The sequence below is a fragment of the Perca fluviatilis genome, chromosome 21, assembly GCF_010015445.1.
Source record: "Perca fluviatilis chromosome 21, GENO_Pfluv_1.0, whole genome shotgun sequence".
Lineage (NCBI taxonomy): Eukaryota > Metazoa > Chordata > Actinopteri > Perciformes > Percidae > Perca > Perca fluviatilis.
The window spans coordinates 21,202,696-21,225,409 of NC_053132.1; the positions used below are offsets into that span (position 1 = coordinate 21,202,696).

The 22,714-nt window shown below is 40.3% G+C and overlaps 1 protein-coding gene across 1 annotated transcript; it reads right to left on the minus strand.

Moving 5' to 3' along the window:
* Nucleotides 1–466: 466 nt before the first annotated feature.
* Nucleotides 467–22,270, minus strand: gucy2cb (guanylate cyclase 2Cb). The gene is made up of 27 exons (XM_039788393.1): nt 21,761–22,270; nt 18,596–18,708; nt 18,150–18,217; nt 17,172–17,387; nt 16,541–16,662; nt 16,013–16,115; nt 15,111–15,225; nt 14,756–14,897; nt 14,057–14,139; nt 13,757–13,871; nt 12,145–12,226; nt 11,612–11,714; nt 8,375–8,434; nt 8,195–8,266; nt 7,975–8,079; nt 7,711–7,797; nt 6,473–6,605; nt 6,079–6,216; nt 5,757–5,833; nt 5,571–5,662; nt 5,258–5,416; nt 4,314–4,506; nt 4,052–4,226; nt 3,088–3,186; nt 2,783–2,877; nt 2,530–2,606; nt 467–1,656 (listed from the first exon to the last, which is right to left on the minus strand). Exons 1-27 carry the CDS (start codon nt 21,978–21,980, stop codon nt 1,440–1,442), a joined length of 3,261 nt encoding a protein of 1,086 aa, XP_039644327.1. The 5' UTR covers nt 21,981–22,270; the 3' UTR covers nt 467–1,439.
* Between the last annotated feature and the right edge of the window lie 444 nt (nt 22,271–22,714).

Below are 22,714 nucleotides of genomic sequence, written 5' to 3' on the forward strand. Positions count from 1 at the left end.
CATCCTAAACCATCTCACGTTAATCTCAGTGGTTGTGATGTACAGCCAGTGCTCTATTAAAGGTCCCATGACATGGTGCTCTTTGGATGCTTTTATATAGACCTTAGTGGTCCCCTAATACTGTATCTGAAGTCTCTTTCCCAAAATTCAGCCTTAGTGCAGAATTACAGCCACTAGAGCCAGTCCCACAATGAGCTTTCCTTAGGATGTGCCATTTTTGTGTCTCTAGCTATTGAGGAGGAGAGAGGGTGGGGCAAGGTGGAGGGTGGGGGTGTGGCCTTGACCAACTGCCACTTTTCTCGTTTGAAAGCCATGATGTCTCTCTCCCATGGGTTGGCCAAATTCTTTGGGCGGGCAAAGCAGAGAAAGGGGAGGTAACCTTGCTCCTTATGACCTCATAAGGAGCAAGATTCCAGATCGGCCCATCTGAGCTTTCATTTTCTCAAAGGCAGAGCAGGATACCCAGGGCTTGGTTTACACCTATCACCATTTCAAGCCAATTGGGGACCATAGGCAGGCTAGGGGAACGCATATTAATGTTAAAAAACCTCATCAAGTGAAATTTTCATGCCATGGGACCTTTAAAGTTATTTCCAAAAGCAGTTGTCTTCATAATATTAACTTTTTATAATTAAAATAACACTTATCTGGGTAAAATGTCAGGATGTTTTTAAGAATGAACAATACAGCAGATATAGGTTAAATCCTTAGATCCTCAAAGCATACGTGTGATTAATCATGTAATACGAGAAGAGTTCTTGGAAGTTATTCCTGTACCTTGCTGTGAGTCTCTTTAGTTAGCACTAAAGAAAAGTGTACTTTTTGTTTGATAAATAGAAGGCCTGGATCTGTAGATTTGAACCCAATCTAATGCTTGTTAGTGAAGTCAGGTTACCAAGTCACTACTTCGTACTTTCACTGCCATTGTGTTGAGTTCTGTTGCATCTCGTCACTTCTGCCACATTGTAGTTACATCTACATCTTTGCTCTTTATTTTTTCCCTCATATTGTCCTGTTGATAAACAGGGATGCACACACTAGTTCCTTTCAAATATGTGAAAGACACATTTAAGGAATATTGGCACTATCGTGTCTGTCATTTTACCCAGGATCCTTTTATCTCCTTATTACCCCATTTTAGACCAAGCAGTAAATAAATTGCATAGTCAAACAATCAATGAACCTGAGAAGAATATGCAGGAGAAAGGGCCATATGTACAAGAACAGTACTTTGATTTAGTCGGGACATTAATCAAATAGTTCGAACTGATCAGTTCATCTTCACATCTCTCTGCTTGCTGTTGTACTTCTAACCAGTGATACAGTCCTTAGTTCCCTCTCTGCCTCATGCTGGTTACCTTCCCAGTCTCACTGAATAGTGTAATAACCATAGAAATAAAGTAATAGCGTGCAGTGATGTAGTCAACGGTAGGTGTGTACTACAGGAAGGTACTGAGGGTGTTGTCCACCGTGGCCAGATGCAGGTACTCAGGTTGGTCGCTCTCAGACTCCACCCCTGATTCCCCGTCCTTGTCGTCGTCCTCCTTGCTCTGACTCAAGAGCGTCTTCTTCCTCCGGATGGAGCCTCGAGAGCGCCGCTCCAGACACGCCAGGATCCTGTGGGCGAGGTCCTGCTGGAGCCGCTGGAAGTTCTCCCTGGAAACGCAGGAACCAGTACATGAACAGAGAAACCGGTTTAAACCAGTCTAGGTGGCCTGTCACGTTACAGGAAATGTGCAGTAGAATACCAAATACATGTTTTCGAGTCACATCTTCAGTTTAGCATCTACAACACTAAAACAAATAAGATAACATGTTAATTAGTGAGCGTTAGAGGCGCTGGTAAGCAGATTTTGTTTCCTTCGGACACAGCCAGGCTTGCTGCTTCCACGTGCTTCCAGTCTTTATGCTAAGCTAACCTAAGCTAACTGGCTGCTGCATGTAGCTTCATATATTTGCAAATTGCATCTTTCCCATATTTTACAGACTGTATGTTTGCAAAAAGATCATGCCTGATGCAGATTTAAAGGAATACGCCACCGTTTGTTGAAATAGGGCTTATCACGGTCTATCCTGGCTGTAGATAGGTGAGCCAACGCATTTTTTGTCTCAGTGCAAGTAATTAGGTTGTTTTTTTGTCTTTTGTTGGCTCACTTTTACTCACAACATGCTAACCGGCAACATAGGATTCCATTCACTACGCTAAGCTAACTAGCGGCGATGCTGCAGGTGTTGCACCGGACTAAAACGATGCATGCACAAAAAATGCGTTGGCCCACCTATCTCCAGCTAGGGGAGACCATTGATAAGCCCTATTTCAACAAATGGCGTATCCCTTTAAAGAAACACCAGGCATTGTTGAGAGTGGGTATTTCAATCTCAAAAAAAGAACAAGAAAATTGTAACCTGCTGACCTCATCAGTCTCACAAAAGCAGCACACAAAGCTTCATGACCTAAGGTGTGTAGTGAAAGTAGGAAAGACGGATGTTTGTGAGGAGCACATTTCAGCGGGTGGAGGGTTTGCTTACGTTGTGGGTGGAGCTGGGAGGTCGTAGTCTTTGCCCGTCTCGCCTGTCAGCCAGTAGGTTGTCTCTGTGCCTTTACCCTTGGAAAACAAACACCTTTACATACATTTTGCATCCATGTGTGGCAGTGAAGTGTGCAGACAGCCACACTTTGTTTGGCGCTTTCCGCAGAATTGAATGTTTCTAGTTCTTCAATTTCAAAATGGTTCACTTGTCTGACATGTTTAGTAAATTAAATGAAGAGGCCCAGCTTTACCTTCAGATATGTTTCTCCTCTCATCTCATACTCAAACTTATAGTCTGTCCTCTGCAGGATATTTATAGTCGGCTGACTGACGTGGATGCGCAGGGCTGGAAGATATAAAAAGAGAAAACAACAGGCATCCGTTTTTTTTTTTACCAAAGCTTAGCTGTGGTAAATTGTTTTTTGTTAGGTTGATTGGTAGCTTCTGGGATTGCACAAAAGTAATACACAGAACAGAACTGCACCATACTAGTTGGCAGCACTAACATTTTGCTCATTAAATGTTTGGTATGCATGTTTTTTAGTCCTCTACTCACGGTGTCCTGTAGACTCCATACGAGACGCCGTGTTGACCGTGTCACCAAATAAACAATATCTGGGCATCTTTAGCCCCACGACACCTGCTGCACAGGGACCTGGACAGGCAAATAGTCTGTCAGTTTCCCATCATTGCAACTGTTTACAAGATACGTGAAAATGAATCAGCTGCGCGAAGGTTTTAGAAATGATTGGGGAAAGAATGCACTTGGCTATGAAGGACCTTTAAAGGTCCCATGACATGCTGCTCTTTGGATGCTTTTATATAGAACTTAGTGGTCCTCTAATACTGTATCTGAAGTCTCGTTCCCGAAATTCAGCCTTGGTGCAGAATTACAGCCACTAGAGCCAGTCCCACAATGAGCTTTCCTTAGGATGTGCCATTTCTGTGTCTCTAGCTATTGAGGAGTATGTAGTATGAGTATGAGTATGTAGTATGTAGCTTTAAATGCTATTGAGGAGGAGAGAAGGGGGGCAAGGTGGAGGGTGGGGGTGTGGCCTTGACCAACTGCCACTACTTTGCTTGTTTGCAAGCCATGATGTCTCTCTCTCTCATGGGCTGGCCAAATTCTCTGGGCAGGCAAAGCAGAGAAAGGGGAGGTAACCTTTCCCCTTATGACATCATAAAGGGAAGATTCCAGATTGGCCCATCTGAGCTTTCATTTTCTCAAAGGCAGGGCAGGATACCCAGGGCTCGGTTTACACCTATCGCCATTTCTAGCCACTGGGGGACCATAGGCGGGCTGGGGGAACGCATATTAATGTTAAAAAAAACCTCATAAAGTGAAATTTTAATGCCATGGGACCTTTAAAACAATTCAAAGGTTGTGGCTTCACACTGCATTTAAAGATCTTGTCGTCTTAGCTCTTGAGCGTTCACTTCCATTTACCAATGTGTCATTTTGTTATTGGAAGATTGAGAAATAAGCTAATGAGCACAGCCCAGAGTTTAGTGTCATCTACCAGAGTGAACGCCGATGCGTATCCACACAGGGATACCGGGCAGGTGTCGGAGCTGGAAGGTTCCCATGAACGCCAAGATGTCCAGCGCCATGCGGCAGATATCCACCGCGTGCCTGTTCCCATTTCGCTTCGGAAGCCCAGAGGCCACCATGTAGGCGTCCCCAATCGTCTCCACCTGAGGGGCAGATGGAAGAAATGGTGATGTCTGCCTGTCAGTCAGTCAAGTGTGTCTCTCTGTTGAATTTCACCCCCGTGTGTATACCTTGTATACGTCGTGGTGGTCGACGATGCTGTCAAAGCCCTTGTAGATGTCGTTGAGCATGTCCACAACTTCCATCGGTGTGCTGTACTGGCACAGAGTGGTGAAACCGACGATGTCGCTGAAGTATATCGTCACTTCCTCGTGCAGCTCTGGCTCCACCACACCAGTCTCCTTCAGGCTTTTCACCACCGGGCTGCACAGAGAGAAACAAAGACAGATGAAACAGGAGGATCCACCTGTGCTTTCACTACAGTTTAATCAGCTAAACCTGTGGCTTTTTTATCAGATTTACCCCCACAAGGTGTTGCCAGATCGAGAGGTTTTTGCTAGAGCCCAAATGATATATCGGCGGGCCGATATTAGGAATTTTCCAAACTATCTATAATAGCATCTATAATGGCCGATAAATAAATACTTAAAAAATTAAATAAAAACATCCTTCAACCATGTTATGAGTGTTGGTGTTCCGGTTGGCAACACTCTTTGATTTTTGTTGTTGTGTTTTTGTTCAAAGGACTTTAAGTTTCATATCTTAAGTTTGTATTTTTATACATTTAATTCATCAGAACTTTAATATATTTTGATGTTCCTCTGTTCTGTTGTGACAATAAAACAAGTTTATTTTTAAACAGCATTATCATATTTCAGTGAGGACTCGGAAATAACTACAAATAACTAATGTTAGGGAAATCTGTTTATGTTTTGATACGCGTTTCTGGATATTTTTTTAAACAATATATATCGGTCGATATATCGGAATATCAGATTTTTAAATCACCAGATATTTTTTATAGACATCGGCCTTAAAAATCCTTCACCGGTCGGGCTCTAGTTTTTGCCCATGTGGGCTAGTTTTCAGGTAAACATGCATTTAGCATTATATTATCTGTGTTCTTAGGCCAGTGTCTTATTAAGGCGGCGTGCTCCTTTGAGTGTAAAGAGACCGAGGAAGCAGCATGAAGTTGAGGCAGTCTGCTCTGTCCCTCTCAGCTTTGTAGAGGGCCGTTCTCTCCTCCACCAGGTGCTCCAGGTTTCTGGAATACATCTGCAGCCGCCTGATCATGTTATCCATGTAGCTCTCATTGTCCTGGTTATGAATTTTACTAAAGGGTAATGGAAGGGGAGGAGAAGGAAAGGAAGGTGAGAAAACAAAAACGTTCACTAATACCAGCTACAAATATGTAATCACTTTATTAGAGCTTCCATAGGCTAAAACGGCAACAACAATCCATTGAAGTAAACACAGCGATTACCTACCTGATGATTTTTCCCAGACAGTTTTCCACCTTCTTAAAGTCAGGTCTTTTTTCTGGATCCTCATCCCAGCAGCTTTTTATCAACATGTACACCTGCGAGACGGAGGACACAAAGCTTTAAAGACCCAGCGGACACACAATATACACCTAATCATAGATAAAAGGCGTGCAACTGGCATTAACTCACCTCCAATTCTTTCTCTGAAGCTGTCTCAAAGTTAAGATCGGGTCTGAAGTAGGACATGATGACCCTGGCAAGCTTATCTGTTAGGAGACACACAGACATTAATTCCCCACAAAGTTATTCACAATATTACTGAGTGTGTATTACAGCAAACCGCAAACAAATCCCACTGCCCTCCAGTGAGATTTCCATACATTCCCTTAGGAATAATCATGTTCTTCACTCTTTTGATTTTTCCAGGGCTCGGTGTGTGTGTGTGTGTGTGTGTGTGTGTGTGGGGGGGGGGGGTATTCATTTTGGACGGTGGTTTTGTAAGAGGTCACACCTGCTCCGTCGGAGCAGCTCTTGGTGTAGAAGGTGCTCTTTCTGAGAACAATCTCCTGAGCGATGATGGCAAAGCTGTAGACGTCTCCTTTCTGAGAGGTGCCCTGTCTCCTCAGATGCTCCGGAGCAGTCCACAAGTCTGAAAGGAGAGGAGAGTGGTTTTTTCAAAGTCCCTTTATTGGACCAATTTCAAAGAAGAAACACAATCACAAAAATTTAAAACAAGTCAAGAAAAGAAAATCCTAAATAAAAAAAATAACACACAACAAAATCTGTCCAAAAAAAACTGTACTTTCTTAATCAAAAGAAAGGAGAATGTAAGAAAGTGAAGGAATAAACATAAACTCAGTGAGGGAGGACTTGGTATGAGACACACATCGTGGATGTTGTTTTACCTCTGCCGGGCCTAAGAAAACTGTTGCAGCCAAAGTCTGTGATCTTCACCACCATGCGATTGTCCACCACACAGTTGGTGGACTTGAGGCGACCATGCACCTGGATGTGACTGGCATGGAGATAGGACATGCCCTGCACAGAGGATTAAAACACACACCACAACACCACAGGGTTACGATAAAAGTCATCTGAGATCTTTACTGGCCTCTACTGGCTGCCAGGGAGAACTGCAACATCAATTCCTTCCAAACATTCGGCTTGGTTTGAACCTTATAAGCCCTCCTACATACAGTATAACATAATCACATTACATTCACTGAAGAAGTGACAATGTTGCTGTGTTACATACCGTGTACAGTTTCAGAAGCACTACTGCATGATGCTCCTTAAAATGTCTGTAAATGTCTGTGTTAGGTCCACTTTTCTGAATACTGTAAATCCATGTTTATGTCAAAATGCACAGTAGGAAATACAAAGGTAACAAAATTCAAAAAAGGAAAGGAAACAACTGGTTATTATTGATTATAAGTTGGGGTTTTAAAGGGCCAAATTTGTGCTCATTATCAGGTTCAAACTTGTATTTTGGGTTTCTTCTAGAGCATGTTTACATGCTTTAATAAAAAATAAAAAAATGCACATCATTTCTCATACTGTCTGTCTGAATATACCTGTATTTACCCTCTGTCTGAAACGCTCTGTTTTAGTGCCTGTCCCTTTAAACCTCCTGTCTTTTCTGATTGGTCAGCGTTTCCGGGTCTTCCACATCTGTGCTCTTGGCTTCTCTGCATCATCATTGCAGCCGGGGAATGACTGTAACGGCACTGTAGCGGCACTTTCTACCTATATACATAGAGTATAGTTGTGACGTCACAACCGTACGGAAGTCCTGACTGCTTATTTAAAGGCACCATTTCTGAATACGGGCTTTGAGCATTTCTCTGTGGATTGTGCGTCATGATACTTCCACAGTATTGATATAGCACCAAGACCTGCTTTATAATAAAGACATGGACATATTACTTCTTACAATATGGGACCTTTAATTCTAAAAAGTAAATCTGAGTACTATAGTTTATAAGAGGAACATAATACAAAATTGAGTATGTCTTGCACATTGTGAGTCTGAGTACCGTGTGATGTCATAACACATTTATGTGCATTTGTGTCAAGGTGACCATATGGTGCAATTCAGAGTTACGTGACTCATCATCAGAAGAGCCCAGAGTTTCTGTCTCACCTTGGCAATGTCGTACATGACAGAGATCTTGAACTCCCAGTCCGTGAAGGTCTCCTCTGGGTAAGAAACCTTATCGCTCAGCACATACTGGAAGAAGAAAGGGACATGAAATCTGGTAGAATTATTGTATTAAGAAAGGATATTTGATCTCTTCTTGCTGGCTCTGTACTGAGTTACTGATGGTATTGACTTCTTATGTGCAAACTGAACATCCACTCAAACCTGAATGGACTTGAACGGCACGTGAGCAATCGCCATACGTACCCTGAGTGACCCCCTCTCTCCATACTCAAACACTCCAAACACGCCCTCATCAAACTTCACTGTGCCATAAAACTTTGTGAGGTTGTAGTAGTCGATTTGCAAGAGCTGCAGAGAAAAGAAGAAACAGTGGCAGTCTTTTAATGGCACAGAGGCCAGCTTGGAAAAACATGAACGCAAAAGGACAGGCACACACAGGACTGGAAGCGTCAAGACATCTTACGTCATTAAGTTCTATCATCTGGGTCTCGTTAAAGTTCCCATCTGAGTGCTCCAGCTCCTTTAGAATCACAATCTAAAAAAAAAAACAAATTGCAGCAGCATCAGTCACACTAGAAATCAAAATCTACATGTTCAGAAAAGCATGTCGATAGATTTGAAAACTACTGTTGTGTCCTGATACCTTCTTATCGTAGAGCGCACGGCGGATCTGGATTTTCATGTTTTTGCTCTCATCTTCAATCTGATGGGGGCAGATGGAGGACACTTTAACAGGACATTTTTTATGTGTGCTCTAGTGCAGTGACCTTCAACAGGGGGTCCTAGATTTACTGAAGGGGGGCCTCCAAATTATTGTTAATTAAAAAAAAAAAAAATGTTCAAGACTTTAAATGTCTTAACATGAATCCAACATATTATTAGCAGATATAAATCAGCCTATAGGTAAGGAAATCTCTAAGGTAGCCATCCATAGATGCAGTTAATCCTGAGCATTTACTGTGCCACAAGTACTTTTTAACATTAAAAGATGATTCATTAAATTATTCCAACAATTATTGTTTTAATAGCTTAGTATTCTATGTACTAAAAAGGAATGTATACAGGCTTTAGGCTGCCCACACAATATTGTAGGCCCAGATTAATAGGCAAATTAATATGTAGTAGGGGGTCTCTGCTGCATCTCTCTCTCAGTTAAGGGGTCCTTGGCTTAAAAAACGACAAAGACCCCTGCTCTAGTGCATTCATGTTTAGGAACAAGGTGAATGTAAGCACTATAAAGAGAACAAATGGTTAGAAAGCTTGTGAGAGCTGTGGAAACTTTTCACTTGATCATAGATTTCTAAATGCAGGATAAGCTTCACTGTCCTACGGAAGACCTGAGAGGCAAGTGAGAGAAAAAAAAAACATTTCTCAGTCTGATCTAAATTGTATTATAACCTGTTTATGACTCAAAAACAGGTGTAAATTTTTTTTTGCCAGGATCATTTTTGTGTGTGTTTGTTGTTTAATACTCATTTCGGCCATAAGGCTGAAGTGCACCACTACCCCATGTTCTAAATAGGACTAAAATGGCAGATTCTCTGATTAAAATACAGTTCTAGCCTAAAGAAGAAAGAAAACTCACCTGGAAGAAAAGATGAATGCTTTTAATCCTATTTAGAGCATAGAGTAGTGGTGCACTTCAGCCTCTTGTGGCTAAAATGAGTATTACAACAACAAACACTAACCCTATTTTCACAGAGAAAAGTAACCTAGAAACATTATCCTGGCAAAACAAAAATGTTCTCACCTGGCAAAACCTTTTTTTCCAGCCGTTTCACAGTAAAAATAAATTTAACTTGGAGAGATTGTCCTGGCAAAACCTTTTTGTCACGTGTTTTTACAAACCCCAATTCCTATGAAGTTGGGACGTTGTGTAAAATGTAAATAAAAACAGAATACAATGATTTTTCAAATCCTTTTCAACCTATACACTACAAAGACAAGATATTTAATGTTCAAACTGATAAACTTGTGTTGTTTTTTGCAAATATTCACTTATTTTGAATTTGACAACATTAGCCGCTTTCCGACCAAGTAGTTACAGGAACGTAGTTATAGGAAAAGTCCACTTCTAAGCAGTTCTACTAACTACTCTCCCCCAAAACCGTTTTTCCATTTGCATTCACACTGGCCAAGTGGCCATCGGGACTATAGGAGGGGTAAGAGAGTGATGCAAGCACGGCAACAGTCTTTATAGCGTTAAAATCCAAAAACAAGTACACCAAAAAAGTAGCGAGCGACGAGCTAGCGGCCGGGGCAATTCGGCATCAATTTTTGCAAGACTGCCTATATTCGAAATGTTAACAGTTCATTTCTCGCCTAAAACGTTGTCAGAAGTGAATTTAGTGATAAATAATTTGGCGAAAATTGTCCCGTTGTTGGTCTGTCTGTACCGGAAACCTGACCCTCATTTACCTAGGTCCCTATGCTGAGAAGGGAACAGCGAAAAGACCCTTCCCTGAAGTAGGAGCTGAAAGAGTTATAGGAACTGCAGCAAGAGGAACTGAAAAATCCCCAAATTGGTCTAGTCGGAACACGAGAAAAAAAGGGTTCTAGGAATGTTATGTTCTAGGAACTGCAAAAATCCTTCCGGTCGGAAAGCGGCTATTGAATGACTATGACCTTCAATCCCACAGGCAGCACTGCATTAAAACCCGACCTCATTATGTAAAGGATATTACCACGTGGGCTCAGGAACACTTCGGTAAACCATTGTCAGTTAACACAGTTGGTCGCTACATCTGTAAGTGCAAGTTAAAACTCTACCGTGCAAAGCGACAACAACACCCAGAAACGCTGTCGGCTTCTCTGGCCCCGAGCTCATCTGAGATGGACTGACGCGAAGTGGAAAAGTGTGCTGTGGTCTGACGAGTCCACATTTCAAATTGTTTTTGGAAATCGTGGACGTCATGTCCTCCGGGCCAAAGAGACCATCCAGATTGTCATCAGCGCAAAGTTCTAAAGCCAGCATCCGTGACGGTATGGTAGTGTCCTGCATGGGTAACTTGGGTAACTTGCACATCTGTGAAGGCCCCATTAATGCTGAAAGGTGCATACAGGTTTCAGAGCAACATATGCTGCCGACCAAGCGACGCCTTTTTCAGGGACGGCCCTGCTTATTTCAGCAAGACAATGCCAAGCCACAACCTGCTCGTGTTACAACAGCATGGCTTCGTAGTAAAAGAGTACTAGACTGACCTGTCTCCAGTCCAGACCTGTCTCCAGTCCAGACCTGTCTCCAGTCCAGACCTGTCTCCAGTCCAGACCTGTCTCCAGTCCAGACCTGTCTCCCATTAAAATGTGTGGCCAGTATGAAGAACAAAGTATGACAACAGAGACCCTGGACTGTTGAGCTACTGAAGTCGTACATCAAGGAAGAATGGGAAAGAATTCCACCAACAAAGCTTCAACAATTAGTCTCCTCAGTTCCCAAACGCTTGTTGAGTGTTGTTAAAAGGAAAGGTGATGTAACACAGTGGTAAACATGCCCATGTCCCAGCTTTTTTGGAACGTGTTGCAGGCATCAAATTCAAAATGAGTGAATATTTGCAAAAAAAGCAATAAAGTTTATCAGTTTGAACAATAAATATCTTGTCTTTGTAGTGTATTCAATTGAATATAGGTTGAAAAGGATTTGCAAATAATTCTATTCTGTTTTTATTTACGTTTTACACGTAACGTCCAAACTTCATTGGAATTGGGGTTTGTAAGTCATAAACACACGAAAGGAAACAATTTAGATCAGACTTCTCTTCTTTTCTAGAGACTTCTCTCACTAGCTCTCAGGGCTTCCGTATACTGTCCTGTTCGGGTCAATAAGTAAGAGTGTGCTGAAGAAGAGCCTCCATGCTGACTGAGAGGTTTACACTTTATTTACCTTAAGAGAGATGACATTGAGTTGGTTGTTCTCCAGCGGTGTGATAAGATCAGAGGCGATATGGGACCAGCGCTTCCTGACCCGCCGCGCTCTCCTGGTCTGTCTACAGCGGAAAAAATACAATCATGAAACACACTATAGTACAGAGACCCTCATCCATGGGCACCCGAGACGTGCACTTTCAATATTGTACATTTTACACAAAAACTGGCTCTGAAATCAAGACATAGAAATCATTTGACTTGAAATGCTTCAAGTTGATCAGAAAACTGCCACTTTATTTCTGTTATGATTTTAAACGACCCCAATACTCATGCATTGCAACTGCCTTTTATTTACATCTATCTATAGAACGGATAGAAGTAGATAGAATTTATACTTATAAAAGTTATCACAAATCATGTTTCACATTATGTACTATGAGATAAAAAAGCATCCATATAAATCTCAAATACTAAGCCTGCATAGTGACAGTTACTTATTTTATGGTTCAATAATGATAACAAATGCACTAAAGTTGATTAATCACTCACCGGTAGAAAATGAAGGCCATGGTGGCCACTACAACCACTGTCACAGCCAACACACTGACAATGATGTCATTAGATATTTTGCCTGAAAGAGAGAGAGCACAAAAAAAGAAAAACTCTTACATGTTCAAGTTTAGGAATTTTTCTCTAGTAAACCCTGACTCATCCAGGGAATTGTACACGTACGTAAAGGTTTATGTCTCAAAGGACCTGCAAGAAAGGTCTACATGTGCCACCAAATATGAAAAATAGCGTGACTTGATGGTGCTTATTTGCTCAAGCTTGAGGCCACTATGTGTAGAATTGTTATGTGATGATCAAATTATTCGGTTTCTTGGTGGCAGTAACATGCAAAGAAAGTCTGCGAAAAGTCTGCTTTGCAAATGTTTTTTAAGTAAGAATATGGATTCAACACATTGGTTAAACCTCAAGGATGCACACAGTGGGTTTAAAAGAACACTCCACAGTGACCTCTAACCTGGGTTCAACCCGCGTGCATGTGTGAAAATGCTTCTAAGATGCTAAACATTTGAATTTTACTTGATTGTATTGTAACGAATGCAATGTGATTTTAACCCAGAGACAAACTGCCCAACTTCTCAGAAATATTAATGCACACTTAATTGTAGTTCAATTCTGTCAGTTTTAATCTGGTTGTAGCTTCTATCGGTCATCTTTAACAGTATTTAGAACTTGAAAGAGACAAAACTCCAAACTACAGTATATATATATATATATATATATATATATATATATATATATATATATATATATATATATATATATATATATATATATATATGTATAACTGGAACCTTTCCCACGGTAAAACCTTTTAGTAAAAATTAGAGATGTTCCGATACCGATACCAGTATCGGGATCGGCTCCGATACTGCCTAAAACGCTGGTATCGGTATCGGGAAGTACTGGAGTTTATGCACCGATCCGATACCACGTAATGAAGCCCTAAAGAAAATCTACGTTAAAGTAGTTTATTTATATTCTTTTTCATTATAACTATAAAAGAAAGTTCTGGGGCATTCCTTGTTTGCGTTTGTTCATGTTTCACAAAGAGTTTAACCTGAGCCAGACCGACAACAAAGAAAGAAATCATATCACATCCATACAGAGATAGTAGTATACAGATGTTAAAACATAATGAAATATATGACACGCTGGTATCGGATCGGTACTCGGTATCGGCCGATACGCAAGTTCAGGTATCGGAATCGGTATCGGGAAGCAAAAAAGTGGTATCGGACCATCTCTAGTAAAAATATAAAGTTTTACCCTTTAACTAATAGTAACACATCTGGAGTTTAGTCACAGAACACTCCACTGCAGATAACTCATCTTATTGACAGCAATAAACAGCCGATGGTCACTTAACACTGTAACAGGTGTGCTGTGTGTCGGTTTATGGGTGTGAAAGTGAGCAGAAAGACGGTTTATGACTAAAGGTTGTGACAGCCATCTGACACGATCATTAGTCATGGCTGTGTGTGTGTGTGTGTGTGTGTGTGTGTGTGTGTGTGTGTGTGTGTGTGTGTGTGTGTGTGTGTGTGTGTGTGTGTGTGTGTGTGTGTGTGTGTGTGTGTGTGTGTGTGTGTTTTACCTGGACCTAGGTCTGGTGTGAAATCAGGAAGTGTTTTTCCCCAGATAAACGAAGGGTGTGTCTCAACCACTTTGGTTCCCTTGGTCTCAGTGTCGAATGTGAATAAAATTTGGTACTGAGAAACACATGAGGAGAAAAAGTACACATTTCAGAATAAAACACTATATAACAGCAAGATCACATTGGTTTTTTTATTTCTAAAGACCTTTTTGAGACATTGCTAACACAAAGAAGAAGGGATCTGTGTTTATTCTATTCCCTGCTAAATTGCATAAAAATTAACACAGGAGAACAACGTACCTTGTCGTCAGTAGTGGTGTAAATGATTGAAAGATTCACGTCTCGGTCTCCATGCTTGTCCAGCTTGTAGTTCCCAGCACTTCCTGAGCACAATCATAGAAATGTCTTTACACAAAAAAATATGGCGGACACTTTGTTCACCACAACGTCACCAGAAATCAGCCTCTGGTGTTTGTTTACCGTTTACTAGTTACTGTTGGGACTACTGTAAACTAGTGTACTGTGTAGTGTTAACTCATTTAATTTGGCATTGGGCTTTTTTTTCCTGAAAAAAACACACAGAGCCTGACAGAAGAAACGGTTCTCCCAATCACACACACAAGCTACTTATAGCTGCTGCCTGCAGGCTTTAACACTTCATATCACTTCATATTTATCACTTCATTTTGTCAGTGAAAATACAAATCAGTGACAGCAGTTGACAGCTTCCGTCTGTCGGGCGTCACGCAAAACAGTAAGCAAGTGTGGGGCTGAGGGCTGCTGTCTGGGCCGTTGAGGTCATTGGTTTCTCCACCACGTGCATGTCTTTCACTCTTTTTTCTTCCTCTTGGATTTTTTTTTTTTTCTATTATCAAAGTGTCTCATCCCAGAAACTGATCTAAAATGTTTCGTTCAGCATCACGGCCCTACAGACCGCTGGTATGAATGTGCATTAGAGTTCCATTTCCTCTCTCCCACTCTCTCTTCCTCCTTCCTTACCATTGAAAGAGATGTCTCTGAAGTAATTTGCATTGACAAACTCCATCTGCTGAATCTCAGACTGATTTTTTTTTGCAATATGCCTCATCACCTGGCCTACTAGCAGCACGGAATCATGGTACGCCGCCATGTAATCATTCATCTGAGAGAGAGAGAGAGAGAGAGAGAGAGAGAGAGAGAATTTGATTTTGTAACTACTTTATGCAGTTCTTATAAGAACTCTAGATTATTAATTTATTACTGTAACTCAGCAACAAAAAAGCAAGGAAATTGCATTGCCCATAATGTCAAACTATTCCTTAAAACAGCAGTCCGAGGAAGAAGGACGTTGAGTAATTTGGAAATGTGTCCTCACTGTGTTGTTGTCCTTCAGGTCTGTGTTGATAGTGTAGCTTCTGGTGTTGGGCATAGTCAGCACCAACACGTTCCTCATGGACGGCAGTGACGATGTGTTGGTGTAGTATTGATCGCTGTGGGGAGGAGGCAGTAGAGGCGTTCTTATAACTGCTGGATCTGAAGCTGGCAGATTCGGGCAAATCTTTTGACTCAATAATTTCATTTTGTACATTTTGTTGCAGCAAAATTTCTAGAGATAAAGAAAAAATAAATAATGGAGGATATGCGACAATATGAATTCTCAAAGAAAAATGTGAAATGTTAGCATGAAGTTGGATGGAGAAGTTACAAATGTGTTGCTGTGTAGTGTAGCTATAGCCTACCAATGGTTCCCAACCCGTTTTGTCAGACATACCCCCACCACAGCTGTCAGATGAACTCTAAGTACTCCTTCGTCAACACCTAGCGTGGCATAGCGTTTGAATTGGCTTTATCTGGACATTATTGAACTTTTAATGACAAAAGAGTGGCTATAATAGAGGATTTGAGGTATATGGGTATTTGGTTTACTTTTAGCTAACTATTTCAACTGTTTACTTTTAGCTAACTACCTCTCTGCTCGCTTGCCATCTATTTTTATACACTCTTAGGTCTTTATTATAAATTATATTATATTTATTATTTTATTACTTGAAGTACTCCACATTTTTTATCCAGGTTCGTCCTGGCCCCTGTCAACTGCAGAAGTACCCACTGGGATACAAGCATAGACTGTAAAGGATACAAGCAAGGCTTGTTGGGAAATCACTGCTGTGTACTATATATGTCAAAGTGTTAACATGTCTACAGGACAGACACATGCAGAAAATACCAAGATGAGAAAAAAGTAAAAAAGACATTAAATGAACAAAGAGCACTGACTTGTAAAGATCAATAAGGATAAAGATAATATCACTGCTGTCTGCCACTATGGAGCCATTTTTCAACTCCTCTACATCCATTGGCGATCCACACATGATGAACACTGCAAAAAAGAGAAGCTGTATGTAACACCAGACAAGTATTGCAGTTTTAGCATATACTGTAGTATAGTAGCATTGGGGAGAGTCCAACCCAAAGTTCAACCCTCTGCAAATGTTAATAGTTCTATTGAGCTAATTTGTCCTATGTCCCTTTGTGGTCATATACTTCAAAATGGGAAACTTTTCATTATCGACCTCTGAAAATCAAACTTACAAGTGGTTTTAAAAGTACAGTCTGAATACACTGCATGCCAATACTTTATTGTAATACTGCTGTCATGTCCACTTGATGCCATGTTGTAAACTGGGCATCAAAAGTCTGTGTGAGTTGATTCCCTGACATTTTGTAAAAACTTGCAAAATCATACAATAATTAAATGCACTTCATCCATGTGTTGTATGTTTTTTTTTCAAAGAAAATACTTACAGTTGCTTGTCATGTTTGTGGGTGATGATAGTATGTCTTTCAGTTCATCTGGATCACGTAGCACCGTTCTCGTAATGTTTTGGGCAAAGTCGCCCAAGTCTGCATCAAGTGCATTTATATACCTGTAAAAGAACATCACTTAGAATTCAAGTAAAAAAACAAGATTTATATCATTTTATATCAGTCATAGGTTTACACATACACACACACACACACACACACACACACACACACACACACACACACACACACACACACACACACACACACACACACACACAATCCCTGAAAAGTTTTGAGACTCATTCATTTAAATTATGACTTTTCTTTACAAAAGGTTTCATAGTTCAACAAACATTTTCATTTTTAAATCTATAATGGTTCATCGATTTCATTCTAATCTGAATCTAAATCTATAACTCTTAGAATCTGCAAATATGTGAAATACATGTCTAATATCTTTGTAATACGTATCTTGTGTTATTCTTTCACATAACTAAAACTATAGAAATATAAAAATAGGCTGCATCAAACTATTACCAGGGACATACATAAGGGGGTCCCGGTATATTCTCTATTTTGTAAGAGGTCCTTGGCTGAAAAAAGAGAACCTCTGTCCTAGGTTACTCACCAAAAGCAATCCTCAGTATTGCTCTGTTTCTTGTAAACATAGGCAGTCTCCCACTTAGATTTGATCTTGTTGACGTCTTTCCAGAAACTGATAAAAAAGTCAGAGATCTTGCGTGCCGGTGGCAGGAGGCGCTGCAGGTTTAGCGTGTTGTCGCAGGAGAGACCGAAGCTTCCTGCCGAGAGGATTGGCGTACCGAGCTTCAGACCTTGTTCCACACTGACAGACAGAGAATTGGAAAGGGGTGGAAAGAGAGAGAGAGAGAGAGAGAGAAATACATAAGCATAGGGCTGGGCGATATGGAGAAAATCAAATATCACAATATTTTTGACCAAATACCTCGATATCGATATCGCAACGATATTGTAGTTTTGACTATTGGTGCTTCTTCACACTTTGATTTTAGATAAATAATCATCAGTAATGTGGATATAATGACTAAGTGGGGAAAAACCAGTCTGGTAAATTCAGAAAAGTAAATCACTTTACTGTAACGCAGTCTTTAAAACCAGGAGAAGACAACACATATGCCATATTACGATATTACGATATCCAAAATCTAAGATGATATTTAGTCTCATATCACGATATTGATATAATATTGATATATTGCCCAGCTCTACATAAGCATGACATAAACATGGATGGAAAAAATGGTAAGATGGATCGTAGAGACATGTAGCTATAGACGCATCTACACAACCTAATGTTAGGAAGCTTATTTAGAAGTAGATCCTGTCACTACCCGATCCGTACCAGAAACCTGATTGCTCAGGTCCCATCCCCTGACCAATGGGCTATCCTTTCCTGATTATTCGAGTACAATGCCTAAATTCAACCGTCTCCACACGTGTAGAACAAATCGAGTTTCCGGTAGGCTACAGATTGGCCAGCCACAGATCCCACATACACCATTTCCACATTTATGTCAACCCCTGTTCTTTCTTTAAATGTGTATGACCTTGGAAAAAATGCACTTACTCAACCACTTGGAAAGTAGCGTAGGTGCAGGTGGGCCCAAGCACTGCACATCCCAGTTTGTTTGATTCCTGAGAGAGAATACAAATGAGTGTGAGTTCTTGTCTGTCTGTCACTGGGGCTATATGGCTAAGTTTAGGAGTGCTGAATCTGTCTGCTGATGTACTCACTTTTAACATGCGTGTGATAGCTACCCCTGTGAACCATGCATTTCTTCGAAGCATTGCTTGTACACGTGTGTTCACAAATTAACTTTATGTGTCTACATTACAAGGTGCAATGAAGTGAGCACTGATCTGCTCCCTAGTGGATATAGCTTTTTATTTTCGAGGTACACGCCATAGACTGTACACACACACACACTAAGGCTAAGCACACAGGCTAGACTATGCCTATATGTTATTAAAAAGTATATCATGAATCTGAGGTGGATGTAAAACTGTACTTACCATTAGCGTCCTTAGCTCCTCCACTCCCTCACACGTGCTACTCTGGCAGCCTTTACGTTTATAAAAGGTTGTGTCGAACCCTCTATAGTTAGCCGTGAGATTAAACCTTGCACCTTTTTGTGGTTTGCAAAAAGAATGAAAAGGCAGAAAAACATTTCATTAAATAACAAAAAAATCAGTCCACTATGCCATTTTCTTTTTCTTTCTCAAGTGTCAATTGAAAAGCATATTTAAAAGCATGCCACTATTTTCTTTGTTATCCCCTCAATAACTGTGTTTATTTTAAAGAAATGGTTGGTTACATGTTCAAATAATTGATATTTGTGACAAAAAAACACTATTTAACATATATGCACACTCCTGTTATTGTTACTCAGTCATGTTACTCTTCATTGATAACAGGACTGAAAGAAAAGACATACACCTGGCAAACACATGAAATATATGTACACATGGCATCCATGCTAATAGCATGTGGACACTAAGCACATTGTAGTGCTTTACCAAAAATGTCCAAAAACAAAAGAAGAAAGAAATGATTTAGGTAACAGGACAGAACGTTGAGATTGACCTTCTCAGTCATAGTTACAAAGGCATGAAGTATACAGGAAAGAAAATGAGAGAACATACTTTTGGTCTTCCTATGGCCTTCAGAAGATCCAAATTATGCTACTTCCTATTGAAAATGTCACTTTTGGAATGTTCCAAATTTTTCATAGGGGGGAATGTGTTAGGGTACAAGGGCCACGTTCTGCCCCGAAACGTACTTATCACATTTTTTTAAACTGAAACGGGGGTGCTAAGTACAGAGGATCTTTGGTTGAACCATATGGTGAACACACTGTTGTGTGCAAGCGCTCTGCCTTTTTATTACCACGAGTTTACATAAATGTCTCTGCTGATTGGGTATCACCTGTGACACAGCCAATAAACGAGACACACCCCACGAAACGAGAGAAAACACAACTCAAACCCCATCGCCAAAACGGTGCACAACATTTTGAGATTGAACGTGTCCGTGGACTGAGTGAAAACATGGGGACTTGCCTAAAATGTGTATTTTAACTAACATATATACAGTATATATATATATATATATATATATGTTCTTTTCTTTTTTTTTGGAAAAACAATTATTTAAAGCATATATGGAATATGGAGTAAACAATGTAAAAAAAAAAAGATTTTAATCATTATATTTTATAGTAAAGTGTAGTGTTAGAAGTAGGGACATGTAATCAAATGTCATTTTTCAGTGTTCTTCGCTAGTTTTAAATTATATATCTTAAATTTGCTGTAAGATCAGTGTGCAGGACACTTTTCTTAATAATAAAATGTATTTTACAGTTAATTTTCATTCATATTTATACATATACATAATGTCCTGGGGACGGGAATGAATTACTTGTATGTTCAATTTGTATCTGTGTCAATGAGGCTGTACTAGTAACGTAATAATAATAATGTTAATAAAAAAGGCAGAGCGCTGCACACACAACAGGGTTTTCAATGCACCCTCGTTTCAGTTTTAAAAAAACGTGTTGCTAGTGCTACGTTTTATCGGGGGCTGAACGTGGCCCAGGATAATATCCAGCTACCAGCCATGTCTATGTAAATCAAAACTTAAAGCTCCATTGTGTAATTTTTAAATTTAGCCAAAGCCCCTTTGTTCTTTCACAAATATGTGCTCATTCATGTGTAACTACTTCCACCAACTAATCAAAGTATTCGTGTACGCGTAGAATCTGCCATTCAGAATCATTCAGAATACATTGGAGCGACTCTCTCCAATGTATTCTACCATGTTGCGCCTCCATCTCTAAAATACGTTAGCCAAAGAGGGACATACCTTCGCGTTTTGCGCTTTTACACTCACTGGCACTGTGACGAATGCCAGGGAGGGGGAGAAGATTACTCAGCGACTTCCGGTAGATTTGAAAGCCTATCTAGGACATGTAACGGAGGCACCAAATAAGTTAAAAAAGAGAATTAAAACGACAACGCGACAGGCAAAGCAACAAGACCAAAGTTAATATTGGAGTGGCTCTTCCAAGATGGAAAGAGCTCATAAGGAGCAGGGATTTTTAAAGGGACGCCGAAGTTGCCTGCTTTCTTCTCGACAGGTAATTCTGCCTATTTCTGTAAATTCAAAGTTTTATAGTTGCTTGGTTGCATGGTTGTGCAACAACACTAGAATGAGGTCTAGGATATTTTTCCTCGCGTCAATGATGAAAAAGGATTGTCTACCTTGTAACATAAATGTAATCATATGTGTTGTGATTTCCCTGGCAGACAACTCACATCACGTGCAGTTGTAACACAGACTAGCTGGAGATACTAAGAGCTCATTTCGGTTTCATTGATATTGTTCATACTGCTCAGAGAAACATATTAAACACACAAACCTGCTTCTCTCCTACGCTGTAAACATTGCCTTACACTGTTAATCTTGTACAATATACAGAATAACAATAGCACTGATACTTTACTAACATTAGCTTGCATATGTTTGGGAACCTGATAGCTGATGTTGAATGAAATGGTACCAAAATAACGTAAAACTATTATTACACTGGAAGGAACTTTCACAGACAAAGTCGTACTTCTTGGAATAATACGGCCACCATAGGAGTTACAACGCACTCGGAATTGGGGGGGGGGAGGGGTTAGAAAGTAATATTCAGTTGGTGGTCATATACAATTTTATTGCTAGATGGGAGAAATTCTTACACAATGTAGCTTTAAAGGTGCAGTAAGCGATGTTGTGCAAAGATTGTTGATATTTGAACTCAACTGCCAAACAAATACAACCCCCCCTTCAGAAGCTCCGCCCCCCAGATTAACAGACTGATAAATACTGGCCGGACTGGAATAGTGTTTTGTGGCTCTTGCAATCCTTTCTGTTCCTTTCACAGCCAGGGCTGTGTATTAATACACATTTTTTCAGCGCACACAGAAAATAGAGAGCTAAGTGACCGTGAGGAGATATTTGCTGAATTTGACAAAAAGTGTATCTGACTAACATCACTTACTATACCTTTAAAGTGTCCCGAATTTCTACTGCAGAATCAACAGTAACAATAATAATAATTTTGTGCCCATAATGTAACATCATTTTGTGTACACATGCAGATGTCTTTATGTTGTAATTTTGTACTTTATTACCTTCTGCAGCATTAATGGTTGCGTCTGTCTCTAAGGCCTTCTTTATTTGTCCTTCCACAAAATTCAGACTCCAGGGAGACTCTTCATCTTGCAGCAGGATCACATTGATTGTAAACCCATCCAGACACTGTGTGATGCCCCGACATGGAGCAGCAAGAATCCCCAAGACACACAACCACCACCACCCTGGTCCCATTTTCAGCTCGGAGGTTACGAGCATTTATATTTTTGAGCTTTTTTTTGTAAAAAGCTCAAAAGGTATAGGCTTTCAGCGTTTGGCTTTGTCACTACTCCTGCTCCAGAGTCCAATGCATCTATGGTGCAGTAAAGTCACCACAACAGTCCAAGAACGGCCTATTAATTGTCGTTGTAAATTCCAGAAATGAAATAGCGTCCGCTCCAGAACCTAAAGATTATTTACAAGAGCAACATCCAGTACCCTTGTCTGTGGTCTTCACTGAGTCGTTTGCTTCTCACATTGACACTCCCTCTGTTCCTCTCAGTGGCAGCTTACCTGTCCTTTCCACATCAGGTTGTTAATATACAACCTTTAAAGACCCATAGGCGGGTCATATAAGATTCTCACTATTGATGTGCCAAGGTCTGCGTAATTTACAAGCTTCAAACACATAAACACACATAAACACACAGAGCACAGATTGTTTTACAAAGGATGGTCATTTTAAAGGAAAAAACACCTATAATGATCTTATTCTTCACAGCAGTTCAGCAAATAACTGGATATTTGAGGTCAGTGTAATGTAAAATAAGCTGCACTGACCTTCAATAGCAGGGTGATGGTGAGGCCTTGCACACATGTCACCTGTGGAAATGTATCTGGAACTAGTCCTGTGGTATACTGTGTGCTTATGGACCTGAAACTCACATTGACAGCAAACATGAAGGAAAGAAATTATTGCCAAGTGTGTTAGCTGTAAATTGAGAACATAACTA

Coding starts and splice junctions, on each gene's coding strand:
- gucy2cb (XM_039788393.1), bottom strand. CDS start 21,980: ATGCTCGTAACCTCCGAGCTGAAAATGGGACCAGGGTGGTGGTGGTTG. Junction 16,116..16,540: donor CACAAACATGACAAGCAACT/GTAAGTATTTTC, acceptor TCTTTTTTGCAG/TGTTCATCATGTGTGGATCG. Junction 5,663..5,756: donor CTTCAGAGAAAGAATTGGAG/GTGAGTTAATGC, acceptor TCCGTCTCGCAG/GTGTACATGTTGATAAAAAG.